At 37.4% G+C, this 26,102-nt stretch overlaps 2 protein-coding genes across 3 annotated transcripts in view; one reads left to right on the plus strand and one right to left on the minus strand.

Moving 5' to 3' along the window:
• Positions 1–6,581, plus strand: part of Dbp45A (putative ATP-dependent RNA helicase Dbp45A) — a 186,875-nt gene extending 180,294 nt beyond the window's left edge. For both annotated transcript variants that reach the window (XM_067127554.1, XM_067127556.1), the window contains one exon: positions 6,378–6,581. In XM_067127554.1, the coding sequence (XP_066983655.1) occupies positions 6,378–6,386 (9 nt within the window). In that variant the 3' untranslated portion in view covers positions 6,387–6,581. The remainder of the gene's footprint in view (positions 1–6,377) is intronic.
• Positions 6,582–13,235: 6,654 nt separating this feature from the next.
• Cul5 (cullin 5) overlaps positions 13,236–26,102 on the minus strand; it is a 201,188-nt gene continuing 188,321 nt past the window's right edge. Inside the window, 1 exon segment of the mRNA XM_067127553.1 lies at positions 13,236–17,078. Within this exon segment, the coding sequence (XP_066983654.1) occupies positions 16,884–17,078 (195 nt within the window). The 3' untranslated portion in view covers positions 13,236–16,883.

Here is a 26,102-nt window from a genome sequence, read left to right on the forward strand (position 1 = left end):
AAAGGCTTCCAATCACTTGGTCCCTGAACAAGGTACTTAGACTTCTATCAACCCCTCAATTCAGCTGACCCAATACAACCACAACTCACATGCAAAGGGCGATCTTCTTGATTGTGTTAGCTTCAGAAGTTCGTGTTAGTGAACTGGGCTTTCTTAGATGGGGACAATACATCGTGCAAACAGCTGACCATCAATTATTATTGTCCCCTGGTCCATCATTCCTAGCCAAGAATGAGAATCCTTTTAAGAAGGAAATCCCCTGTTTTGATAAGAAAACTCACTTTAGCAGACAAGACGTTATGCCTGGTTCAAGTACTTACAGTTTACCTAGAAGTCACGGCAAACATCCCAGAGGGTCTGATTCTCCACAAACCACTCTCTCTACAAGGGCTGAGAATAATTGTAGTCTCTCTCATAAAAAATGCAAATCCAAACTCCTTTCCTAGGTCACATGATATTAGGAAAGTAAGTGTGTCATTGGCCTTCTTCAGAAATTTGTCTTTTGAAGAAGTCTCTGAATATACAGGGTGGTCATCAGAGACAGAATTTTTAAAACATTATTGCCACAAGCTCGAACAAATTCGACTACACTGTGTATCACTAGGTGGCATGGTTAGTCCTAACCCCTAGGCGCTACAGCAGAGAGATGGGTGACAGTATTGCAACCAAACCCGGCATGCTTAGATAAGCCACTGTAGAACTACATCCTAAAATGTAAGTTCGTTTATAGTTTCTTGTTCTTTGGTACCAAAACCTGAGGAGTATTTGCAATAAAAAATTGTGCTTGAATTTTGTGGCTTGACCTCAGGCCAGAAATGTTTTTCTGTGGGGTGTTGGGATTAAAAATTGAGAGCTTAAGCCTTTTCGTCACCTGTCAATTTCTTTGTAAAGCTCCTTGAGGACGAAACAAGCAACTACGCTATCAAAAAACAGGTTTTAATGTAGGAAAAACCTATTTTTGGTGGTCACTGGTAAGTGCATAAAAACCCCTCCCACTTCCCTGATGAAAAGGCATGGGATTTGGGCAAGGGATCATACTGTATTGACCAACAGAAAGCAATGGTTGTTTGGTCTTTGCGTTGTCGACGGTGTGGTGAGCGGCGCATGCTCAATAAGCACTTCTTTTAGCAGGTTTTGACGATAGAAGAACCTGGGTATACAGCCTCACTGTAAGATTTGGGAAAGTGCCCCCTTATCTTTGAGTCCATTACATACACCATCATGTGATATAGTGTGTATCACTACAACACAATACCTAGCCACGAGACCAACTAAAAGAGAATTTTTTATATTAGTTTGGTCAACATGGAGCTCTGGTAGACCATGGAAGGGTAACTCATTGAGGACACAGCAGCGATTACCAAAAATAGGTTTTTCGTACGTCAAAACCTGTTTTCTACTCAGATGTGAGTAAATATACATAAAAATATTTTCAGTTCCTCTGCCATTTCATATCCCAGATATTGCACCACGCAGTTGCAGTGAATGTTTATTTGTATATCATTCTCTTATGTTGGTATGCCAATCTCCTTCCTTTCTCTATGTTTTGTGGTAGCCTGGATGCATAGATAGGTATCATCCCCCCGCTCTGTGAATCACCTGTGTACCTACAACTGCTCAAAGTATATTGTCAACTTGTCATCCGTGTCATTCCTGGACCACTTAGCTCATAAAGTCACTGAGGTGACCCTCCCTGCACTGTGATGGTTCCTGTAGGAAGAACCTTGGGGATTGCCCCTGTTCCTGGGACTCTTGAACTTCATCATTTACATGCCTTGACCTAGTCTTCTTGAAGTTTCAGAAGGGAAGAGTGAGACTCTGTCAGAGTAAGGTGAAGAAGCGTAAGCATGTTTATTCTCTTTCTCCTCATTTTGTACCCTCCTTCCTGTTGGAAATGGTAGTAGTCCCAGAAGAAGACCTCTCACAAGAATTGTAAGAAGGCTTCATGTGAGCATTTGGTGAAGGAAGACATGTGAGCCTAGTACAGTCACCATATTTACAAACATTCAGAAATATGAACAGACAGGGTTGCAAGTTAAAACTGTGTTAGGAACGCTCCCCTTGGCCACATGCAATATCAGATTTTGCTCTGCGTGCCTATTCTGCCTAGCAAGAACAGAAGAATACAAGGAAGATGACTCTGTTCCTTTAACGCCTTCTCTGATTACCCCGAGTATTCTCATGATTAACTATCATATATTCATCGTACAATCACGAGAATATTCGTTCGTACTTGTAAAATATTCTTACTTAATTGTATCTTCCCAATTTGATTTGTTCTTTGACGAATCTCCATTTTCAGTACTATTTCCTCTCCCCATAGGAAACGTTTAGTATGCATTTTTTTCAGTATTATAGATGGTGGCCTGCATTGTTTACTTTATGAACTTCCAATGTCAGACGCTGCTCCAGTGAAATTCTCTCCGGGTTTATAACTTTCAAAACATGGAAAAATGATTAAATTTTGAATGTTGCATGTATCTAAATTTCATTTTATTTTCTTTTTACCTTTCTGACATCCAAAGTAATTCTTTATAATACTGCATGATTTAAAAATAGTGAAAATAGAACAGCCTCCCAGAGGGTGTTGTGCAATTGGAACTTCAGAGGTTCAAGCGAAGATGTAATACATTACTACCCTAATACTATTCACCTTGTATTTTAACCCTTTAACGCCCACTGGACGTATTTTACATCGACAAAAGTTGTCTGTCGGGTGCAGAGTGGACGTAAAATACGTCGACTACAAAAAGTTTTTTTAAATATTTGCAGAAAAATACATATAGGCTTCGTTTGCAAAAAATTTTAAATCTCGCGCCTTGAGGGATGCTAGGAGTTCACGGATCACGCTGTTGTTTTGTTTACAAGCGTGTCCCAGCTGCACATGCGCGAATTTCTTTCTTATCCCAAAAGAAAGCATCAACTAACTCTGCTGAAAATCTCAGAAATTCTTTAGTCACTTTGTTGCAATTTTTGCACTGTTTTCTATTAGCCGTTACTTAAAGTTTTATATATGAATATGTGTGCAATTTCATGTAGAATACAACAAAAAATAACTCATGGTTGTAGCTTTTAAAAATTTTAACATATTTTCATATAAATCATGATGTGCCAAAATTTCAATCTTCAGTCAACTTTGACTCGACCAAAATGGTCGAAAAATGCAATTGTAAGCTAAAACTCATACATTCTAGTAATATTCAATCATTTACCTTCATTTTACAACAAACAAGAAGTCTCTAGCACAATATTTCGATTTATGGTGAATTTTTGAAAAAAACTTTTTCCTTATGTTCAGGTGCTAACTCTGCTGAAAATAATTTTTGCTCTGTTTTCTATTAGCCGTTACATAAAGTTTTATATATGAAAATGTGTGCAATTTCATGTAGAATACAACAAAAATTAACTCATGGTTGTAGCTTTTATCAGTTTTGAAATATTTTCATATAAATCACGGTAAGTGCCAAAATTTCAACCTACAGTCAACTTTGACTCGACCGAAATGGTGGAAAAATACAATTGTAAGCTAAAACTCTTACATTCTAGTAATATTCAATCATTTACCTTCATTTTGCAGCAAACGAGAAGTCTCTAGCACAATATTTCGATTTATGGTGAATTTTTGAAAAAAACTTTTTCCTTACCTCCGCTCGCACTAACTCTGCTGAAAATCTCAGAATTTCTTTAGTCACTTTGTCGTAATTTTTGCACCATTTTCTATTAGCCATTTCATAAAGTTTTCTACATGAAAATGTGTGCATTTTTATGTAGAATACAACAAAAAATAACTCATGGTTGTAGCTCTTATCAGTTTTGAAATATTTTCATATAAATCACGATAAATAGAAAAAATTCGACCTTCAGTCAACTTTAACTTGACCGAAATGGTCGAAAAATGCAATTGTAAGCTAAAACTCTTACACTCTAGTAATATTCAATCATTTACCTTCATTTTACAACAAACGGGAAGTCTCTAGCACAATATTTTGATTTATGGTGAATTTTTGAAAAAAAAATTTTTACGTCCGCGCGTTACGAATTCATGCATCATTTTGTGATAATATTTTTTCTGTGTTGCTTTGATCATTTTACAATTTGTTATATATCAAAATCATTGCAATTTAGTGTACAATACAACGAAAAAAAAATTAACTCGTTAGCTTTAACCGTTTTGCCCACAGCATGATTTGTATACAATTATATATGAAATTTTTTTTTCGCACTGTCATGTATTCCAATATTTATATATGATAATGATATTTTTTCATTTCTGATGATTGCATACTAAACTTTATGCAATGAGAAAAAAATGAGCCAAAAATGAACTCTTAATCTTAAAAACTAAGCATGCTGTGATTTTTTGAAAAAAACTTTCTTTCTGCTTCGGCGCTAACTCTCAAACCCCGCTGGCATATGGCAGACACTTTTGTAAATAGAGGCTCGGCGTTTAATGGTTAATACATTTTTATCTATTTATTAATTTATGTATTTCCCTCTACCTCCTCCTTCTTCCTAATGAACACCATATTCCTTGGAAGCTTGAATTTCAAGTCAATGGCCCCTGTGGGCTTGTTCCAAATGAATAGGTTTCATCTTCTGAATAATGATAATAATAGTAATAATAATCTGTGATTCCCAAGTTAACTTGTCAATGTAAACACGACACATTTCATCCATCACCTCAAGCCTACTCTGCTAGTTTCAAAATTAAGAAAAAGAACTGTATTATCATCACAGTTTATATGTTTTATGTATCATTCTTATTAATAAATTAACCTGTCAAGTACAGTATATATAGTGTATTATGTTTTAGGAAGTAAAAATTGACAGTACTGTATTGACTTTATATCATACTTAAATAGGCGTGAAGAGTATGGTACCTTTAAATTGACTTTGAAAACAACTCACTAACAATTCAAGATATGAACGCCCATCTGGAACGTAACTCGTTTGTGAGTTGGGTAGTGACTATTGTAAATAGGGGAAGAGACATCCTTTGATTGTTCCCTTGCTGCTCTTGTTTTTCTGGAGGTGTGATGTGGCAAGCCATTGTTAGAGTCCAACCTTTTTATGTTTTATAGAAGCTAGTCATAGAGACTGACGGTTAACACGACATGGCTCCATCAACACGATAATCCCGAGTATCATAGGGACTGTCATACAAAGTTTCGTACCCACAAGGAACAGGCCTAGTTCTAACGACTTGTTCTTTGCTGTGTATGTGCTTGATAGCACTCATGCCTTCTCCCTGGTCCCTTCTAATAGTTCAGCTGTTTGCAAGGAGGGTACCTAGGTTGGGAAGAAGTGGTTTGGATTGTTTACAATTGGTTCGCATCTTTGGTTCATGGTTCTGCACTCAGCAACAGTAGGTCTGAGTTTCGAGTGTTTCTTTGAAGATGATCCTTCTCAGTCTGTACGAGATCTGTTAGGACATGATGATCCTCCATTTGAGTCATGCAGGCCAAGTTGAAAAGGTACTTTTATGAGATTATTGGACTCATTCATGAGCAGAATAATCTGGGGGAAGTAACCCTTGCCTCTTTGTGGTAATCTCGTCAACTAGTTAGTTATGATTTGTTTAACCAGACCTCTGAACTCTTTTAGGGTTCTTCTCGGGCTGGGAAAAGAAGGGGGGAAAGAGTACATAAAAAATTAAGTAGTTAAATAAATAATAAAAAAGGGGGATTTAAAAAAATCAAGAGGGAAAGAAAAAAAAAAGAAAAAGGGAGGGAAAAAAGGGGGAAGATTATATTTTACTTATCAATTTAATTTTTTTTAAGAAGAGAATGATATTATTAATTGAAAAGTTATTACCTTCTGCTAGAATATCCTTTATTGATTTATTTTGTAAATAAATATTTCTTTCATGATGCCATCTGGGACAGTCAATCAAGATATATTTGATTAAATGAACCCGTGTTAGTACATGAGGTGACACCCCATTTTGACTGCTGTGGTCCACTTACCAAGGGGTTTTTTAAGCAGGTGAACAGTGTGATCTATGGATTGGAAGGTTCCCTGGCCTCCGGTCAACCTGACATACCTGTAGTTTTAAAAGGTTTTAAAAAACTGCTTTCAAACTTTAAAAAATTGTGCTTTGACATTTTGCATTTAAACATTGCCTTTGAGTGTATGCCACTTGTGTGACTCTGGACCCTATTTCCTAAATATAGAGAATTGCTTGTTAATTGTTCAGTTATTCGCATGCCAGGAAGTGGACAACTTGGAACCTTATGTAATTGAAAGATCTAAGCAATTTGTTTTATGGCTTGGGTTTTAATTATTTTAACTGATTACTTTTACCATGTTTACACTTTCTGTTACCAGCACTATTGAGAAAAGTTGAAACTTACTCAAGTAGCTTTGTTTCTCCACAGTCCTGTTAGGATAGTTAAGGATAGCAAGTTACAAAAATTTTGTGGACCACTTAACAGATCTTAAATGGTGGCCCAAATCACTGATGCACTAAGACCAACCAGTAAAGGTAAGCAACTCTATTACTGGTGTACATGTATAGCTAAAGATATAACTGCCATAAAAGAATATACTTGTCTAAAATTTCTGCCCAGATTGCCCTTGTATTGCATTGTATCCTTTATTCCTTTCATGTATTAAGTTCACCTGTATCCAGGATGCTGATACTGTACCAAAACTTGTTCATTACTTCTAACACTATGCGTCTTTTCAACAACTTCCTGTTGTGGTCATATCATTTCATTCACACTTTAACATCAAGTTTTTCTTTGTCATCTCCACATCTTGATAGAATAAAAAAAGGTAAGCAAATTGCAGAAAAAATCTTCAGAACATGTCAATATTTGTTGAAAAAGCATCATCCAAACCAAGTTTAAAAGGACATCTCAGAAGGATAAAATTAAGTATTTTCCAGGGATTATTACTCAGTGGTCTGGCTAACTTTCTAATAATTTCAGGGGACACTACCAGAAAAAAAAGAGTAATCGTAGTAATAATTGTTTATTTAAAATAACATCACAGCATACAACAAGATGGGGAGAGCAGTCACAATGCATTACAGTTGACACAAGATGTGTTGTGGACAGGTTTATTGTAGTGTACTGGAGGGACACATTGTAAAGTAACTCCCATTCCATTTTTCAGTTTACTTACCCTTTCACCCTTCATTGACTTCAATACCACATGCCACAGCATTCTCAGATACAATACTTATACCCAATTTGAACCCAAAGAAAACCTTGTCTGCTGCTCTTGAGGAATATGTTGGGATGATTTTTCAGTTTGTGTTAAAAATAAATACTTCTTAAAATATATTTTTATTGTGGTGAAAAGGGAATATATTTTTATCATGGTGAAAAGACCTTCCATCAAATGTGATGACAAGCAATGCATACTATGATCACATGTTAAGATTGGTGATAACACCATAATTATAACAGACTAGAGTGAAGATAGTGGTGGGTATATATATCAGAAGAAATTGAGGTAAGTGCTGGTGTTTATCAGGGATCAACAGCAAGTCCTTGGAAGTGCTTAATTTTATGAAGAGGGGAATGGGAAAATGAGAACTGGAAATCATCATCAATAAAATCAAGATTACTGGACCTAGAAAGGAAGAAGGAAAGTTCAGTTGGGAAAGTGGCCTTGTGGATGTTATAGAGGTGTTGGGGAGAATAAAATACTGTGTACTGAATTCAACAGATTGATTCAAAGGAGAAAAAATTACAAATGGAGTAAGGGAATTTACTTGCTCAAAATGTAAGTTGTGAAAAGGAAATGGAACGTTCCTGATACCTTAGAGATACTGGATTATAAAGCTGGTAAAAAGTAAAAAGAGCAACAGCCTGGATGAAGTGGATGTTGGACTACTGGTAAATAAGACAATCCACTTAATAAAGTGATAATCTGTGGCAATTGTACTCATGTAAGCAGTAGAGATATGGGATGGTCATTCACAAAGAGAATGACTTTGAAGAGGTTGACTATATAACGCTAAGATTCACAGCTGAGTGTATTGAGGAAAGCAGTTACATGTGAGGAAGTTTCCTGTAGAGAATGGAGAATAGAGAGGAGATTATCCCTACAAATAAATCATATTAACCAGACTACCGAGTCACAGACTTATGCTCTCATTGGGCTGGCCCAAAGGATATACAGAGTTTGGCAGCCAAGTGGGAATAAAAATTATTAAAATGAAGAGATCAGGATAATACAATGGGCTTGTGCCAAAAGGATACAGAAAAGAATCTTAAGTACTGCCTATTGGTGGTGCCACAGGGGCAGGCACTCCTAATCCGAAAGAACTGATAATGTTCAATATGGAACATCAAACATTTCAGACCTTATAAAAGGGCTTGGTTTATCTATCTTCAAAATCTGGTCAAGTAGCCTCTGTCAAGATTGAGGATGGCCAAACAGAACTGTAAGTAATTGCCAATAAAACTCTACATGTAAATGAAACAAGGGAGGTACAGTATTTGATAGTTGGAAGTTATAGGTTTCCTTGAAATATGAAAGGATAAAAGCTCCCTGCCAACCAAAATACAAATATAAGTCATAAGAAATTATGCATGTGTCCCATAGTAATGTCAGTAGATGGAACTAATTTACAATAATATTAAGAGGTCATTGGCCAAGTTGGTGAATAGTAAGTCTTCCCTTCTGCCAAGAGCTGTGCTTTCCAGTTCAAGTGATGCATCATGGAGCACTGTTCTAAGACGAAAGAGTAGTTTCTCTGTTAATTCAAACAGCAAATCTTATACACAAGAGGAAACAAAGCTTAAAAGCCATATTTTGGAATTTTCCTATTTCTGGTTTATGATGTCTGTCTTTGACTTTTTTTTACCTTTAAAACCCAGAAGTTAGCAATATTCCATAATTTACACAGTAAGACAGTTGTGTCATGTACACACACGTGTTGCAAGTCTTTGTAAGATGAAAGGTTTTTAAATATATAACTGGTTGTGATTCTCCAAGATATTGAGAATCCTTTGTCTATATGCATGAGGCTATATAAAAATGAACAAATTCCGTGGTAAAATGCATAAATGCCGGCATTATTTAACTGCTTGAAAATCCCCTTTTAAAAATATGAAAAAACTGCTTCAAACAAAGACTGCAGACCCAATAAGCATTCACACAACAGTTCTTGGATACATTGTGGCTATGAAAAACTCAGAATTAAGGTAAAATATTAAGATTCTTATATAGTGGTAATAAAAAAAATTGCGATAACCATGTTCTCATTTGCTACATATATGGCATTACCTTATGAGTAAATCTGAAGTATAGCTACCAGTAACATAAGGAAACCTGACAATATACAGACTTACACAATTGCCTCATGAATCAATACACTTGAGTTTGACAGCCAAGTCATTCAAGTCACTACAAGAGAAGACCTTTCACAGACAGTCTAACAACAATGAAAGAGATTTGTTTGCTAAGTTAAGAGACTTAGTACTTTAGCATGACCACATTATTGTTTTACCATACTGTTCAAAGTGGGTAATAAAATAGAAGCTATTGTCAAACAAGATTTTATTTTTTGACTTGCCAGAAGTCAAAAGTATAATCTATCACAGACTGGAAAGAAAGTTTGGTTATAGAAGACTTTTTCTGAAGTTAACATTGAAAGTAAAGCTGCTATATGCATTAAGTTTATGTAGAGCAAATTTTGAGTAGCCATTTTTTAAAGTGCATATTAACAAACCTATTACAGAAAAAAGGATAAGATATAAAGAACCTTCAAAAATGTAAGAATAAAAAAAAAATTACCTTACTACTATTAATAAAAATACTGTACTTAACAAGTACTGAATAGCATAGATCTTTGCTGAAACAGATGATGGCAAAAATGAGGTAAAGACAAGCAGCCACCAAACTGCATTGCTTATGTTATATTTCATATCAAGGCTCCCAAAGTGAATGTAAATAAGCTGTCAGAGGAAAATTAACAAAATATAACATCAGAAAAGATATATGCATCATGAATTAAAACTAACCCCATCCTGCCTGTTACACAGCAGAGATAAAAACTGCTGTGATCCACGACATTTTGCCTTTTGGACAGCTGGTTTTTCGTATGTTAGTAAAGTAATATATACAATGTGACATTACGCAAGAGCACTCTCCAGGCTTTTTAGTGATGTGCATTAGATACTGTATGACCATTTCTGATCTGAGAAAAAGAGAGAGAAATAACTACCTCTATGCCATAAAAAGTACATTCTGTGTGATCAAAATTTAAAGAATCTCAGAGTTTTCAGTCAAAACTAATATACATATTGTAAACAATCAAACTATAAAAATTCAGTAGTTACAAGACCAAACAGAAAAGATGGAGGTACAATTAAAATCTGATGTTAGTCACTGACTTTTTCTAAAAATACATGATCTGGCTGCAAGGATTAAAACTTTTTTTTTTTTTTTGGTTCAGTAAATCCTTATTTAAACCTGAGTACTTAATGGAGGGGAAGCTACATACTTGAAGATGCAAACTGACCTAGATATTTTAGTTGGACAAAAATAAAGCATTTACAGTAGATTAAATGCATGCTAGTTCTACAAAACACTCTAGGTTACAGAACTGTACACATTAGAACTGATGAACTGAATAAGGTGTGGGAGCTTGCAGATCATGAATTAACTGAATATGGAGGATATATTTCATTTGTAAGTCTGACATAACGTTAATTTTGAAAATAATGGTACACAACATATCGAATAAATGGTATGTATATATTTATAATTCCCTTTTACAAATAGTCATGAACATGGTCCAATTATATAATCCCTTATTGTTAAAATTTATGTCACATGATATCCCTAACTCGTAATATAATACAATAGCATAAACATTTAATTCCTAATTTAAACCTAATGCAGTTTTCATGGGGATTTGTTTGCTGGGAAATATTTTGGCCAAATTTAACATGAAAGCAAGATGCTAATCATTTAGTGTTCATGCCTAAATTAAGACCTATGAACACGGCTTTGCATAATACTGTATTGGAACTTCCTCTCCAATGATCTGATACTTAAAATATCAGAATTACAGTAATTAATGCATTTTTAGTAACATATTTTCACTGTTTATTGCACAGCCCAGATATGCTGACAAGATGAATGTATAAACTGGAATGGAAATGTAACTGTAATTTTTTCTAATTGCTAATAGCTTTAATACATTAAGATCCTTTTAATATTAATAAAATGACTCTGTAGCTTATTGTTCAGAATATCTAGTTTATCTGCACTTAGTCTGTAGATGAAAAAAGTTTTAAAAGTAGTTTTAATGACAAACTAAGTTAACTCTATATGTAAACAATTTATATTAAAAGTCATGCAAAAATACCAAATTTTACAAGTAATTTGTATTTTTCCTAGGTAAACAAACCAAAGCCTTTTACTTTGATAATATCTTTCATGTGTAGCTGAAAGGTCAAATGAATATATGATCAACTGCCTGGGTTTCCTCTGGGCATCTATATACTACCCACACCATCCACTAGCGCCACAAATGACTAACCTCTAAACTAAGTTAATTCCACCGTTCAGTTGTACAGGGAAGATATTCTTCATTTAAGAGTCACTGGTTTGTATCCATTAAGAAAAAATACTCTTATGCCCCTTTCAGTTAATTACATATTGAGACATGCTGACACAGGTACTTAATTGTGTCATGATAAGTTATCAGTTCTAATTGTGTCATGATAAGTTATCAGTTCTAACTAACTGATCTCAGTACTAACATTCTGAAAACTAAGCCAGGGCCTGAATTTCCAAACACTACAGAGTACTGAAACACAACTATGTTAACTGGAAATTAGTTTTGTACACAATGATAAAAATCACCCAGAGCAAACCTAAGAAATTATTAATCAACTTTAAATTTTAAAGTATTAACATAGAATTTACTGACTGAAAAATAAATAACACTGTACAATGAAAAAAATAAAATTACTCCTGTGAAAAAAAAATATATTGACATTAACCAGGATCTTCCTAAATCTTGACCACATATATAATCTACCTAGGTAATAAATATAATGAACAATTTAAGTACGTGAGCAATGTGCTAAGTGTCGCATAACATTAATAATCCTAAGTTACGTAAGAGGGATAGAAAGGTTGTAATGGCTAGACTAGTAATGGTATTAAATACTTTCTTCAATATATTTCAGTGTAATAAATTTAAGACAATATTCAGGCACTTGCTGAAAAGTTTCTGTAATCGAAAGTCACAACTTCTAACAAAATTGAAATAAAATGAATCAGGATGGCATGTTTTCCAACTTGTAATGGACAAACTTTAAACTTCACCACTGGATTATTTTTAAATTCTTGCATAAACATAAGGGACAAGTGATACTCAGGTATGTGTGTTGCATACCAAAATTTCATTTCCACTTTTTGAAAGGACATATATCATTTCTGTTGATTGTAATTTTAAACTTCAGTTTAGTTTTGAGATTACTAAACAGTATGTCCAGTGACAACTCTCAGTGCAGTGCCAACATATCTCGCTGCTGAGTTCCTTTATGGAATAAATGCTTTCAACACCTTTTTATCATTTGACATAACTTTCTTGGTGCTGCATATGTGGCAAAACCAAAGACACTGGGTGTCCCTAGTTCAAGACTGCGAATACCACTAAAAACATTTCTCCCACTTGATTTTTACTTTATTAAGCACATCAGGAACTATTTAAAGAGGACCATCAACTACGGAAAAATTTCCCTTGGACTCGATGACATGCAGGTACATCTGTATCCCTTGATAAACCAGTGTATGGGTTATGTCATACAAATATTTTCAAATTACCACTTCTCTGTAATTCAAGATATAACTGTACACTAAAGATATTAATTTCTGGAACTCTTGTGCTTCTTGCCAGCAGTGCTAAAGTTTATGCAGCATCTTGACCTGGTGCCTAGGATAGTAAACAAGCAATTTTCCATTACAGTTTTTGCATTTAAAGTACTATCTTGAAAAGCAATGCTAAGAATGAATAAATACTACTTGAACAACAAAATCAATAGAAAGGGCAAAAGAAATTAAAATATTTCCCAAGGATGTAAGAATACATGGGCTTGTATAACCTAACAATAAGCGTTCCTGCCCTAGTTAATAATTTACATTTTTATGTTGAACAATGCCTTTTGTACCCATCACTTTTACAAGGAACCATTTTGAAATTGTTAAAATCAATTCCAACACCATAATACCAATAGCATCAACTCATGGTTTTCCTGTTGCTAAAATAGTAGTCTGAAATAATTCTTCAAGTCAGAAAATCAAAATTCTGGATTTACACTATGAAGGGATTAAGATTATCACAAAAAAATGGGAAACTGTGAAACAAGAAAAACTTCACGCTGCTTTTGCGTCTCCCCCCCCCCCCTTTATGAGCTAAGTAATGTCAGTAGTAAAGTATAGTGTTTAGTGAAGACAAGGTTTTTTTCGTGGTTCAACCAATATTTGCAGTAGGGTACCATGGTAAGGGTGTTGTTAATTTTGTGGTTAGAAGACTGAACAAAAAAATTAAATCTACTAGACAATTATGTGATGCATCAGAAAGCTCTAAATCTATGTAAAGAAAATTATGCGGGGGACCAAGTAACATAAAACTATTTATAGTAATTGGTGGCTTCACTATCTCCAAAATAGAAATGAGCTCAAAAATGTAAAAATAACTGGGGAATGTGTGTGCCAAAGATGACACTGCCAGGTTTCTGGCATAATGGAGATGTTGACAAGACCAAAGTTACCTTCCAGAAAGTGTATAACAGTAACAAAACTGCTACCAAATGAAACACATCCTCAAAAGTATAAAATAAGCTATAGGGATCAAGACATGGACAAACAAGCTAACACTGAAACTGTGTGGCACCATTCCAAGTCATATGAGTGAACCTGGTGTCATCTACAGGGCCAACTACCAACCAAGGAAAGATCCATTTACCCATGTTCTGGCAACCTTATAATAAAATCTGGGTTACCACCATTTTCTTAAAAAAATGGTTTTGCCAATGTTTTCTTCCCAAACTAAAGAAATACTTGAGGGAAAAGGGGTTGAAATTAGAGGTCCTGTTTTTAACAGTCGATGCTCCTGTCCTGCTTCAGCCTAATATATATATAAATATGATGTCTTTTTGTTTTCCAACATGAATTCAAGGTATAATCTTGTGGGTCAAAGCCATAAACTTTTCTGGTGTTTGGCTACATCAGAAGATGCCACTGATGCACACTATGACCCTGAAATAAAAGGATACTAGAAGTTGTTAATTTATGCAGTGCAATAAAACTTATGAAAAATGCAATGTAAAACTTGAAACCAAAAGTGGTTGATGCATGTCGAAAGCCTTATCCAGGGATTAATGGAGAATACTCTTCAGATAGCAAAAGATCATTTGTCAATATGATAGTTTGAAGAGTAGCAAAAGATCATTTGTCAATATGATAGTTAAGTTAGTGGAAGAAAACACTGATGGCTGAAAAGAAAATTTAACAAGTGAGACATTAAAAAAACTTAAGTCACTGATGGAAATAAACAGATGAACATGCCAACTGGACACTTCACAAACTCCAAAGGACAGTATTATGAAATACAGTCCTTTACTGAAAAAGCATAAGTCACCTGTAAGATCAACAGTGATTTACCTGACTCCCACTCTGCAACTATTTATAGTGATGTAGAAAAGGAAAGAAAGCAACTTTCTATCAGAGTTTCACCAAAAAGGAACCTGTATCAACAAAAACAAAATCCATCAACTTTATCTGCCTCTTATGACATCCCAGACGTCAGAATCTCCAGTAAGCAGTCCTTCAGCGCTGGGTTTTCCAAGCTCACCAGATGAACCTTCTGACTAACCATCAGTATATATTTGCCTATTACTACACAACACCTACATCATTCACTGCACTTTGCCTCATCATGTATATGTAACCATCTTGTAAATTTTCATCATAAGAACCATTATTATTACTGTCTGCAATGACGTTATTACTGTATAGTACATGTAAAATATAATACTGTAATGCACTGTACAACAGAGAAAGAAGTATTGCACTGTATGTGTAGGTAGCAAGGATTCACAGTGTGCCAAAATGATCAAGCTGAGTGTGAGACTTGGCTTTAACTTTCTTAGTTACATACATGCAACAAATTATTCTAATTTGTAAATTACTTTTGTTGTCTTAAGTGTGCATATCTGAAACTTACTTTATTTCTTAAAATTTAGTAGGAAACAATTTCTCTCTCCCACTAATGAAAAAAGTGGTGTCATATGACTTCTTGTACCTCATATAAAAAAAATGGTATATGAATGTAATACAATGGTAAACTTGAATGGGTCCTCTTATCATATGATTTTACAAATACACACTAGGGGCCAGAACCAATTTACTGCAAATAATGGACAACTGTAATATTTAGAAAAGTACTGTGACTCCTTTACCAAACCACAACCCCTTCTTTTTAGGATATGATCCCATTTTTTGCAATGATACTTTTGCATTCATGTCAACTAATAAAATTTTCTGACATTACAGTGCCTCCTGAAAGCTGCTTCTGCAATGTAATTCAGATCTTGATACTTCAAACCTTTTTCTCTACTATTACAAAGCTGTCTAGACACTACTTAATAACTGCATACTGTCAAAATTAGGGCCAAACTTAAAAAGCATACCATCAAATAAATAAGATATGAAACTTACAACCAAATATCATTAACATTCTATTAATGATTCAAATAGTTTTAGAAGTGCTTTTCAGCAAGTAAAGGTTTTGTAACTACAAAACTGAAATCAAATAACATGTTTTTGTATAATACATAACTGTCCCTGTCTACTTCAATATCAATATTCTACTAAACAGTTATTAGAGATAAACTAAGATAAAAATACAGTATAACCAGAAGTGATCACATAAATCTAATGCACTCCCATCCTGTCCACACACTTACGCATTGCACAGCTAAAGGAGACTTTATATATCTTCCCTACTATTTACACAGGCATCATAGATTATACATCATAAAAAAGAAAAATACCCAATAGGGTTAAAGTTTTTTCTCAAGTCTTTGACAAAAGGCTACTTGTTTTTTCTATGGCGTTTCTCTTTTGACACTTCCTTTTCACAGACTAATGACTTTTCTCCTTCAACACAATGGTGTCGAACCAACTGGTCTTTCGTGTCGACATCTCATTTGCATAGCTCACCTGAATTATTCTGTCTCAACCCAATGCAGATGCAACATCATTTTAAATGGAGACTTAACCGGAAATTACCTTTCATACTGAATATTCATAACTCTTCGCAATGCGAGTACCATATAATTGCATAGGCAGTGTAAAAATGAGGAATGAATATTAGAATAAAATACGTGAACAAAATAGTCTCTACCAGATTTTATCTGTAATAAACTAAGGAATTTTCATGAACATGATTGCTATTAGACTCACTCCACAAATAAATATTCAAACTTCATTTCACTTGCAAAATTTAATACAGGTACATAAAAGTGTGTAATCTATGATGTTAATAAATTATATATAATTTTTGAAATTAGAGTAACAAATTTTAAAAATTTAATTTTGTCTTTGTATCTGACACTGTTCAATAAAATGTTGCATCAACTTCTTCACTTCAAACTATTCTTTCCACTGACCTCCAATAAGACACAAGACGCACACCAATCTGAACCACACCAATTTCTGTTGTTAAGAGCAGGCAAGAAGTCCATTAACCTGATCATCAACTCATATGCTGTAAAAGATATTAGCATCTTCTAAATCCTTCTCTGAAATCACATGGGCCATGTTCATGTTGTAAACAACATCAACACTGGAGTTGGGACACAGTATAAACTAATGTTTCTCCACTGTTGAAATATTTTCACTGGCTAAGCCATGTAAATAAATATATTAATGTTGTCATCGTCTCGTCTCATATACTTATGTTCAATTAACCACTCTAATTGTTCTTTGATGAGCTTCTTGCTTGGAAGGAACATGTTCTTCAACATCTCCACCAACTCAGTTTGTAGCTGCGCATTTGAGATCTTCTTACGCATTTTCAAAATCTTCACGATGGCTTCCTATAATGACAGACAAAAAAATGTTACAGTATGATACTAAATTCCCCATATATGTTCTGATAAAATAGTACAGTAATTTGATTCTATAGATGGGATATAATGCACAAATCATGGGTTTTACTCTGAATTACCCAGCACCTGAAAAAAGCAATTTGGCATTGGTTAAAAAAAAAAAAAAAAAAAAAAAAGTCTTGACATGGGAAACTCAAACCCAAGAATATGGACTGCTAAGGAACAGACCAAGGTATGGTAACCAGAACAAATGGACTGACATGTGGCACCTCAGACGACCAAGCAACCATAGGTAGCACCACACATTAAAAAAAAAACTTCAATGACTATTTGTTTCTATTCATATTGTTTATTATATTCTTGTAAGGATCTTGTATGGTAAGTGACTTTGTGGGTTAAGTGTAGATCTCTATTTTTTTCTGTGACCTATATTGGGCTGGGAAGATTATATAACAGTATTTAAGTGCAGATACCATGGCGACCTTGAGTCCACCATTTTTTCATCACTTGCTGACAGGTTCTTAAAGATATTAATCTTTAAGAATGGATTTTTAGGATCTTTGCTTGGTTTGGTTATTAACGTAGTGATGGCATGTCAACAGCTTTTTGGAAACTAACTAAAGTTGGTTGCAAAACTGAAGTGAAACTTGGCTAAGAGTGCTGGATGTTTGATTAAATAAAAATTATTGTCGTCTTGACCTGGATGTGCGTTATTACAGGAGGAAAGGGCAAATTTTAATTCTTTAATCAGGAACAAATTATAATAATACAGATCTTTGGCTTTCTGAACATTTACATTCTCAGACTGTTTTTGTCTATGTACACAGAAGTATTTTTCATTAATTTAGACACAAGAATTCATAAAAATTTTGTTAAGTGCTACTATCACCCATTAGTTTTTCTAACATTTGCCAATTTCCTTGGCTGGATGTGCTATGCTATGCTTGACATACACTGTGCCATGAGATTACTTTTCTCTCATGACTTCCTAACTTTTGCTGATATCCAATCACATCCTGGTTTGAATGATATGATACAGATTGCTTAACCCTTAAACGCCGACTGGACGTATCGTACGTCAACTAAAATTGTCTATTGGGTGCCGAGTGGACGTACCGTACGTCGACTACAAATAATTTCAACCTTCGGTCAACTTTGACTCGACCGAAATGGTAGAAAAACGCAATTGTAAGCTAAAACTCTTACATTCTAATCATATTCAATCATTTACCTTCATTTTGCAACAAATTGGAAGTCTCTAGCACAATATTTCGATTTATGGTGAATTTTTAAAAAAAACTTTTTCCTTACGTCCGCGCGGTAACTTGGCCGAAAATTTCAAAAATTCTTTCGTCATTTTGTCGTAATGTCTACACCGGTTTATATTAGTCGTTACATAAAGGGAATGTGCGCAATTTCATGTAGAATACAACAGAAAATAACTCATGGTTGTAGCTTCTATCAGTTTTGAAATATTTCCATATAAATCACGATGTGCCAAAATTTCAACCTTTGGTCAACTTTAACTCGACCGAAATGGTCAAAAAATGCAATTGTAAGCTAAAACTCTTACATTCTACTAATATTCAGTCATGTACCTTCATTCTGCAACAGATTGGAAGTCTCTAGCACAATATTTCGATTTATGGTGAATTTTTGAAAAAACTTTTCCCTTACGTCCGTGCGCGGTTACTCTGCCGAACATCTCAGAAATTCTTTCGTCACTTTGTCGTAATGTTTGCACCAGTTTATATTAGTCGTTACATAAAGTTTTATATATGGAAATGTGTGCAATTTCATGTAGAATACAACAGAAAATAACTCATGGTTGTAGCTTTTATTAGTTTTGAAATATTTTCCTATAAATCACGATAAGTGCCAAAATTTTAACCTTTGGTCAAATTTAACTTGACCGAAATGGTCGAAAAACGCAATTGTAAGCTAAAACGCTTACATTCTAGTAATATTGAATCATGTACCTTCATTTTGCAACAAACTGGAAGTCTCTAGCACAATATTTCGATTTATGGTGAATTTTGAAAAAAAAAAAAAAAAAAACTTTCCTTACGTCCGGCGCCAGTAACTCGGCTGAACATCTCTGAAATTCTTTCATCACTTTGTCGTAATGTTTGCACCGTTTTATATTAGTCGTTACATAAAGTTTTATACATGGAAATGTGCGCAATTTCATGTAGAATACAACAGAAAATAACTCATGGTTGTATCTTTTATCAGTTTTGAAGTATTTTCATATAAATCATGATAAGTGCCAAAATTTCAACCTTCGGTCAACTTTAACTCGACGGAAATGATCGAAAAACACAATTGTAAGCTAAAACTCTTACATTCTAGTAATATTCAATCATGTACCTTCATTTTGCAACAAACTGGAAGTCTCTAGCACAATATTTCGATTTACGGTGAATTTTTGAAAAAAAATTTTCCTTGCGTCCGCACATCTCAGAAATTCTTTCGTCACTTTGTTGTAATGTTTGCACCATTTTATTTTAGTCATTACATAAAGTTTTATATATGGAAATGTGCGCAATTTCATGTAGAATACAACTAAAAATAACTCATGGTTGTAGCTTTTATCAGTTTTGAAATATTTTCATATAAATCACGATAAATAGAAAAAATTCGACCTTCGGTCAACTTTAACTCGACCGATATAGTCGAAAACTGCAATTGTAAGCTAAAACACTTACAGTCTAGTAATATTCAATCAATTACCTTCATTTTACAACAAACGGGAAGTCTCTAGCACAATATTTCGATTTATGGTGAATTTTTGAAAATGGTATTTTCATTATAAAATAAGTTTTTAAATATACTTACCTGGTAGTTACATATATATAGCTTTATCCCGCTGATTAAATGTGCGCCACGGCAGAAATTCAAAATTCAAGCGGCAATCGCCGATAGATGGTCAGGTGGCCATACCTGAGCGCCCTCTACCAGGTACTTAGAACCATTCCCAATTGTCCTCAGAAATTCCATGCCCCTGTTCTCAGAGGGGAGGAGGGAGGGACCTTTTATATATGTAACTACCAGGTAAGTATATTTAAAAACTTATTTTATAATGAAAATACCATTTTTAAATATCTAACTTCCTGGTAGTTACATATATATAGCTGATTGACACCATTGGTGGTGGGTTAGAGAACCAAAACACCGTTGGGAATTCGTATAATTACTAAACACTAAATATTAGCTGTAAACATACTCTGGTTCTTACCTGATAAGGAAGCTGGCTTCATAATTATCCTGCCTCATTCGCCTGCATTCCTTGAGAGACCCAGCGACCCATCCAGGGGGCTGTAGAAAGTCTCTATGGGGCTGTCACACGGTCCTCGACCTTAACATGACTAGACCACCACCCTTGCTATCCTGGCATAGCCATGGACAAAGAGCTGACCACCTGACCCACTAAAATCACTAAATAACACACTCCATAAAACCTAACTTAGACTTGCAACCCCAGACTGTGGAAGATTGCAACAACCTTCACAGACAACCTGTGAGTTCAAATCAAGAAAAAGGCAAGGGTATAATACAAAAAAAAAAAAAAAAAAAAAAAATTATAGGGTAGAGGCAGTAGTACCCTCTCCAACTCTGGCGCTGGAGGCAACGTGACGGACCCAGGGAACAGCAATCCTCATATTGGGTCTGTACTTCTTTCAGGTAACAATCTGCGAAGATAGATTTGCTTCAGCCAAAAAGTCGCTTCAAAATCGATTTCATAGACCTGTTGTGTCTATAAGCCATCGAAGTCGCCACAGCTCTTACTTCAGTGCGCTTTGACTTTGAGGATTGGGAAGCTTTTCTCGTCACATTCTTGGTGAGCTTCCCTTATTAAGTCCTTGATAAAGAACGCCAGTGCATTCTTTGATAAGGGTAACGAAGGTTTCTTCACTGAGCACCAGAGGTGATCTGTCTGACCTCTCATGTTTCTGGTCCTCTGTAGATAAAATTTTAGGGCCCTAACTGGACAAAGGCCTCTCTCTTTTTCCTGTCCTACTAAATGAGACAGCCCTGGTATGGAAAAGATCTGGGCCATGGTTGAGAAGGGTTCGTTTTTAGCGAGAAAACCAAGTTGAAGTGAGCAGACTGCATTTTCCCCATTGAAGCCTACTTTCTTGCTAAAGGCTTGTAGTTCTCCTACCCTCTTGGCTGTAGCCAAAGCGACCAGGAAAAGGGTCTTCTTAGTGAGATCCTTCCATGAAGCCTTGTCGAGAGGTTCAAACCTATTCGAGGTTAAAAATTTTAGGACTACGTCCAAATTCCAAGAGGGGGTCGGGTTGTCCTTCCTCTTAACTGTCTCAAAGACCTTATGAGATCCGTGAGGTCCTTGTCTCCCGACACGTCAATATTTCTGTGACGGAAGACGGAAGCAAGCATGCTGCGGTATCCCTTGATGGTAGATACTGCTAGGTTTCCTTGGGTTTTCAAATGCAGAAGAAAATCTGCCAGTTGAGTTAGAGAGGTAATGGAAGAGGAAATGTTATTTTTCCTGCACCATTCCCTGAATACGTCCCACTTTGATTGGTACACCTTGAGTGTGGACGTTCTCCTCGCTCTCGCGATGGCTCTTGCAGCTTCCTTGAAAAGCCCTTCGCTCTTGCCAGTTTTTCGATAGTCGAAGGCAGTTAGGTTGAGAGCGAGGAGATTTTGATGGTATCTCTCTATATGTGGCTGTCTGAGTAGATCGTTCCGACAAGGTAACGATCTGGGGTGTCTACTAGCCACTCCATCACCTCCGTGATCCATGGTCTCATGGGCCAAAATGGAGCTATCAGGGTCATGCGGGCGTCGTTCGACTCTCTGAACTTCTTCATGACTCTGTCTAGGATCTTGAATGGAGGAAAAGCGTACATGTCTAGTCCCTCCCAATTCATGAGGAAGGCGTCCACTGCCACTGCTTCCTGGTCTGGGACTGGAGAGCAGTAGACTGGTAACCTCTTCGTTCTCTGTGTTGCAAAGAGGTCTATTGACGGTTCTCCCCACAGATTCCAAAGCCTGTTGCACACATCGTGATGTAAGGTCCATTCTGTCGTGAGAACCTGTCTTCCTCTGCTGAGAAGATCCGCTCTGACGTTCTTCTCTCCCTCTATGAAGCGGGTGATCAGAGTTAAGTTGTTCGTTTCTGCCCACAGCAGGAGATCTTTTGCTGCCTCGTAAAGGGAATCCGAACGAGTGCCACCCTGTTTCCTGATGTAGGCCAACGCTGTGGTGTTGTCTGCGTTGACCTGTACAATCTTGTTCTGGACCTTCTCCTGAAAGTGGACTAGTGCAAGATGAATGGCCACCAGTTCCTTGACATTTATATGCCATTTCTTCTGATGATTTTCCCATAGACCTGAGATCTCGCCCTTCCCCAGCGTTGCACCCCATCCCATGTCCGATGCGTCTGAATACAACACTAGGTCGGGGTTCTTTTGTTGAAGTTCGAGGCCTAATTGAAGTTTTTTGGGGTCGTTCCACCAGCTCAAATGATTTTTGATTCCCAGAGGGATCGGAATCCACATCTCCAGATCTTGGCCTCTTTTCCAATAGCTTGACAGATGGAACTGAAGTGGACGTAGATGTAGTCTTCCCAGGGAGGCGAATTGTTCGATCGAGGAGAGGGTCCCCAGCAGACTCATCCACTCCCTCTCGCCGAACAGGTCCATCTCCCTAGAAAGAGCTTCACCTTTTCTAAGCAATCTAGAATGCGTTTCGGGGCTGGAAAAGCCGAAAAACCACTGACTGAATCCTCATCCCCAGGTAGATGATGTCCTGTGAAGGCGTTAGCTGTGATTTGGCTAGATTTACTACCAGACCTAACTGTTGCGTCAAATTCATTGTAACTTGTAGATCCTCCAGACACTTTGCTTGCGATCTGGCTCTGATTAGCCAATCGTCCAGGTACATCGAAATCCATATCCCTTTTAGATGTAACCAGTGAGCTACGTTCGATGCCACTCGAGAGAAAAACGTAAGAGCCGTGCTTAGTCCAAAACAAAGTGCTCTGAACTGATAGGTTGTCCCGAGATGCACAAACCTCAGATATTTTCTGTAGTTCGGGTGAATTGGTGCGTGAAAATACGCGTCCTGTAGGTCTATCGAAACCATCCAGTCTTCCTGTCTGGTGCCTGCTAGGACTGGGCGAGATGTCTCCATGGCAAACTTGACTTTGCTTACGTGCTTGTTCAGTGGACTTACGTCCAGAACTGGTCTCCAACCCCCGAGTTCTTGGGTACCAGAAAAAGTCTGTTGTAAAAACCCTCTGACGAGAGTCCTTTACCTCTTCTATTGCTGCTTTTGATAGCATCTGGGTCACCTGTTCTTGAAGAGCTGCTGCTTTGCTCCCGAGTAAGTAGCTGTCAACTCTAACGGTTCTTGTGAAAGAGGGGCTTCCTTAGGAAGGGAATCTTGTATCCTTCCTTCAAAACTTCGACTGTCCATACGTCCGCTCCCCTTTGGCTCCACTCTTGCCAAAAGTGGGATAACCTGGCTCCCACTTGTGTCTGGAGGTTGTTGTGATCATTTCTTGGATTTGGGTTGCTGCTTGGGGTTCTTACGAAGTTGTCCTCCAGCAGCCATTCTCTGACTTCCTCTCGAAAGGGCTCTCCCACGAAAGGGCTGGCGCGTAGGAGGAGCTTCCTTGTCCTTCCTGGCTAAAAAGTTTGCGGAAGAACTTTCCTAGCAGTCCTTGTGATCAGATCTTGCGTTGATTGTTGAGCAAGGGCTGCTGATAAATCCTTAACCAGCTCTGAAGGGAAGAGCTGTTTAGATAAGGGAGCATACAACAGTTCAGATTTCTGAGCTATAGTCACTCCAGAAGACACGAACGAACACAGCATAGCTCGGTTCTTGATAACACCTGCTGTGAAAAGGGCAGAAAGTTCGACCGACCTGTCCCTCACAGCTTTATCGAGACAGGCAATAAGGTGCATTTGCGTGTCATTCTTCTGATCTGAAACCTCTGCAAGAGCTGCAAGAGTCCAGTCCATCAAGCTGAAGACTTCAATAGTTCTGAAGACGCCTTTCAGCAAATGATCCAACTCGAAGTGGACCACAGAACCTTGGCTTTTGTCATGGCTGTTCTCCGTGAAGAGTCAACGAGTCTGGAGAAGTCCCCTTGGGAGGAGGCAGGAACTCCCAAACCGAGAGCTTCCCCAGTCTCGTACCACACGCTGGATCTAGAAGCCAATCTTGTCAGGGGAAAGGAAAAGTTGTCTTTCCTTGTTCCTTCTTCTTCAAAATCCAATCATTCAGTGTCGAAAAGGCTCTCTTCACTGATTTGGCCAACACTGTCTTCTTGAATGAGGAAGACTTCTGGGGTCTACCCATCAAATATTGCGAGGAGGACTCCGGTGCGGCCTGTTGAAAATCGTTAGGTAATAAGTCCGCCAAAAGAGTAAGAAGTCTTTTCAGATCAGCGGCATGAAGAGTTTCTTGAGTTTCCTCTTCGAGATCTCTTCCAAAGGATCCGCTATTTCGATGTCGAGCGAGTGGGGAAACGTGTGTATCGTGCTGCTTGCGTGCGTCACTCATGCGTCCAACTTGCTGCGAGGGAGCTTCACAATCCTTGTCCCCTCCCGTCACTCGTGCGGCTTGTTGCGGGGAAGTGTCTATGAGCGCTGCAACTTGCCGCGAGTTTGCGTCTTGCTGGCTGTTAGCATCTTGTTGTTGATTCTTGCCTTACCCTCTTCTTGGGTCTGTTGACGTCCTTAGATTCCTTCTTGTGTGTTTCTTCTCTTAGTCCTTGCGACTTGTAAGAGTCAAAAGAGACGCAAGGGACTGCTGGACTTCCGACAAGAACTTTACTTGAGGTGCCACTTGCTGCTGGGAAACAACTGGAGATGGCACTGCACGAGCTTCCACAACCGGAGACTCTAGCTGGGATCTTTTGATGAAGAGGTGGTGATGCAGCTTGCGACCGTCCCATTCTGGGGCGGGGAGAAGCATGAACTGAAGTAATGTATCGTCTTCTTCCTCCGGCGAGATATCGTCTTACGCCTCTGTTTAGGAGCAGAAACGCCCGTCTTCTTCCGACAGGAATCTCTCTGGAGAGCTCCATTTGCTGCAAGAGGGTTGTTGGAGCGGGAAGGGGACCTGCGTCTCTTGATAGGTCTAGATTCTAGTGATTGACGCCAACCACGTCTGGGTCTTGCGTCATCCGAGGAAGACGAACACGTCCTCATCTCGCCTTTCCTGCGGCGAGGGGGAGCGTCCTGGGATGCGTCAACAGGATCGCTCGAGAGGACGTCCGCTCGTTGTTCAACGTCTCTCACCTCCCTTAGCCTGTCGGCGTTCCTTCTCCCAGGGGTTGGGGAGCATGGAAGAGGTCTAGGGCTAGGAGCGTGACAGACACGAACGGACGCACCCTCCACTGCACTAACACTGTCACCAAACTTCTGTTGCAAACTATGCACTGCCCCCACATCACTTCCTATCCGAAGAAAGGGGATTGCACAGAAACTCCTATGGCCAAAATAGCAGCCATTATATCCTTTAAAGACGGATTACTTACTCCCAACTCCGCAGGGAGGATCGGGTACTATAACCTTAGGGTTAGGATCAGGAATATTAGTATCAGACAAGTTAGAAAGGACTTGACTATCAGAAGACCTAGCTGAAAGGACACTGGAAGATCTAGCTCTCCTAATTCTGTCCTTTTCCAATCGCCTCACATAGCGATCATACTCTCTCCACTCTTTCTCGGACAAACTTTCACACTCCTTGCATCTATCATCAAATGCACACACATGATCTCTGCATTTCTTACAAACTGTGTGGGGATCAAGAGCAGCCTTGGGAAGCCGGTTCTTGCATCCCCTAACACACATTCTAACAACAGGGTCAGCCATCTTGAAAAGCAAGTACAAAGAACAATTGTTACAGTCAGAAACCGACCAAATAGGCTAACAATGGGAAAAGAAAAATCCAGGGAAAATCCAAAATCAGCGAAAGCCATCAACGAAAACCAAACAAGTAATGGGTACTTCACCAATTGTAGTAAAGCAA

Source organism: Macrobrachium rosenbergii, chromosome 25, assembly GCF_040412425.1.
Source record: "Macrobrachium rosenbergii isolate ZJJX-2024 chromosome 25, ASM4041242v1, whole genome shotgun sequence".
Classification (NCBI taxonomy): Eukaryota; Metazoa; Arthropoda; class Malacostraca; order Decapoda; family Palaemonidae; genus Macrobrachium; species Macrobrachium rosenbergii.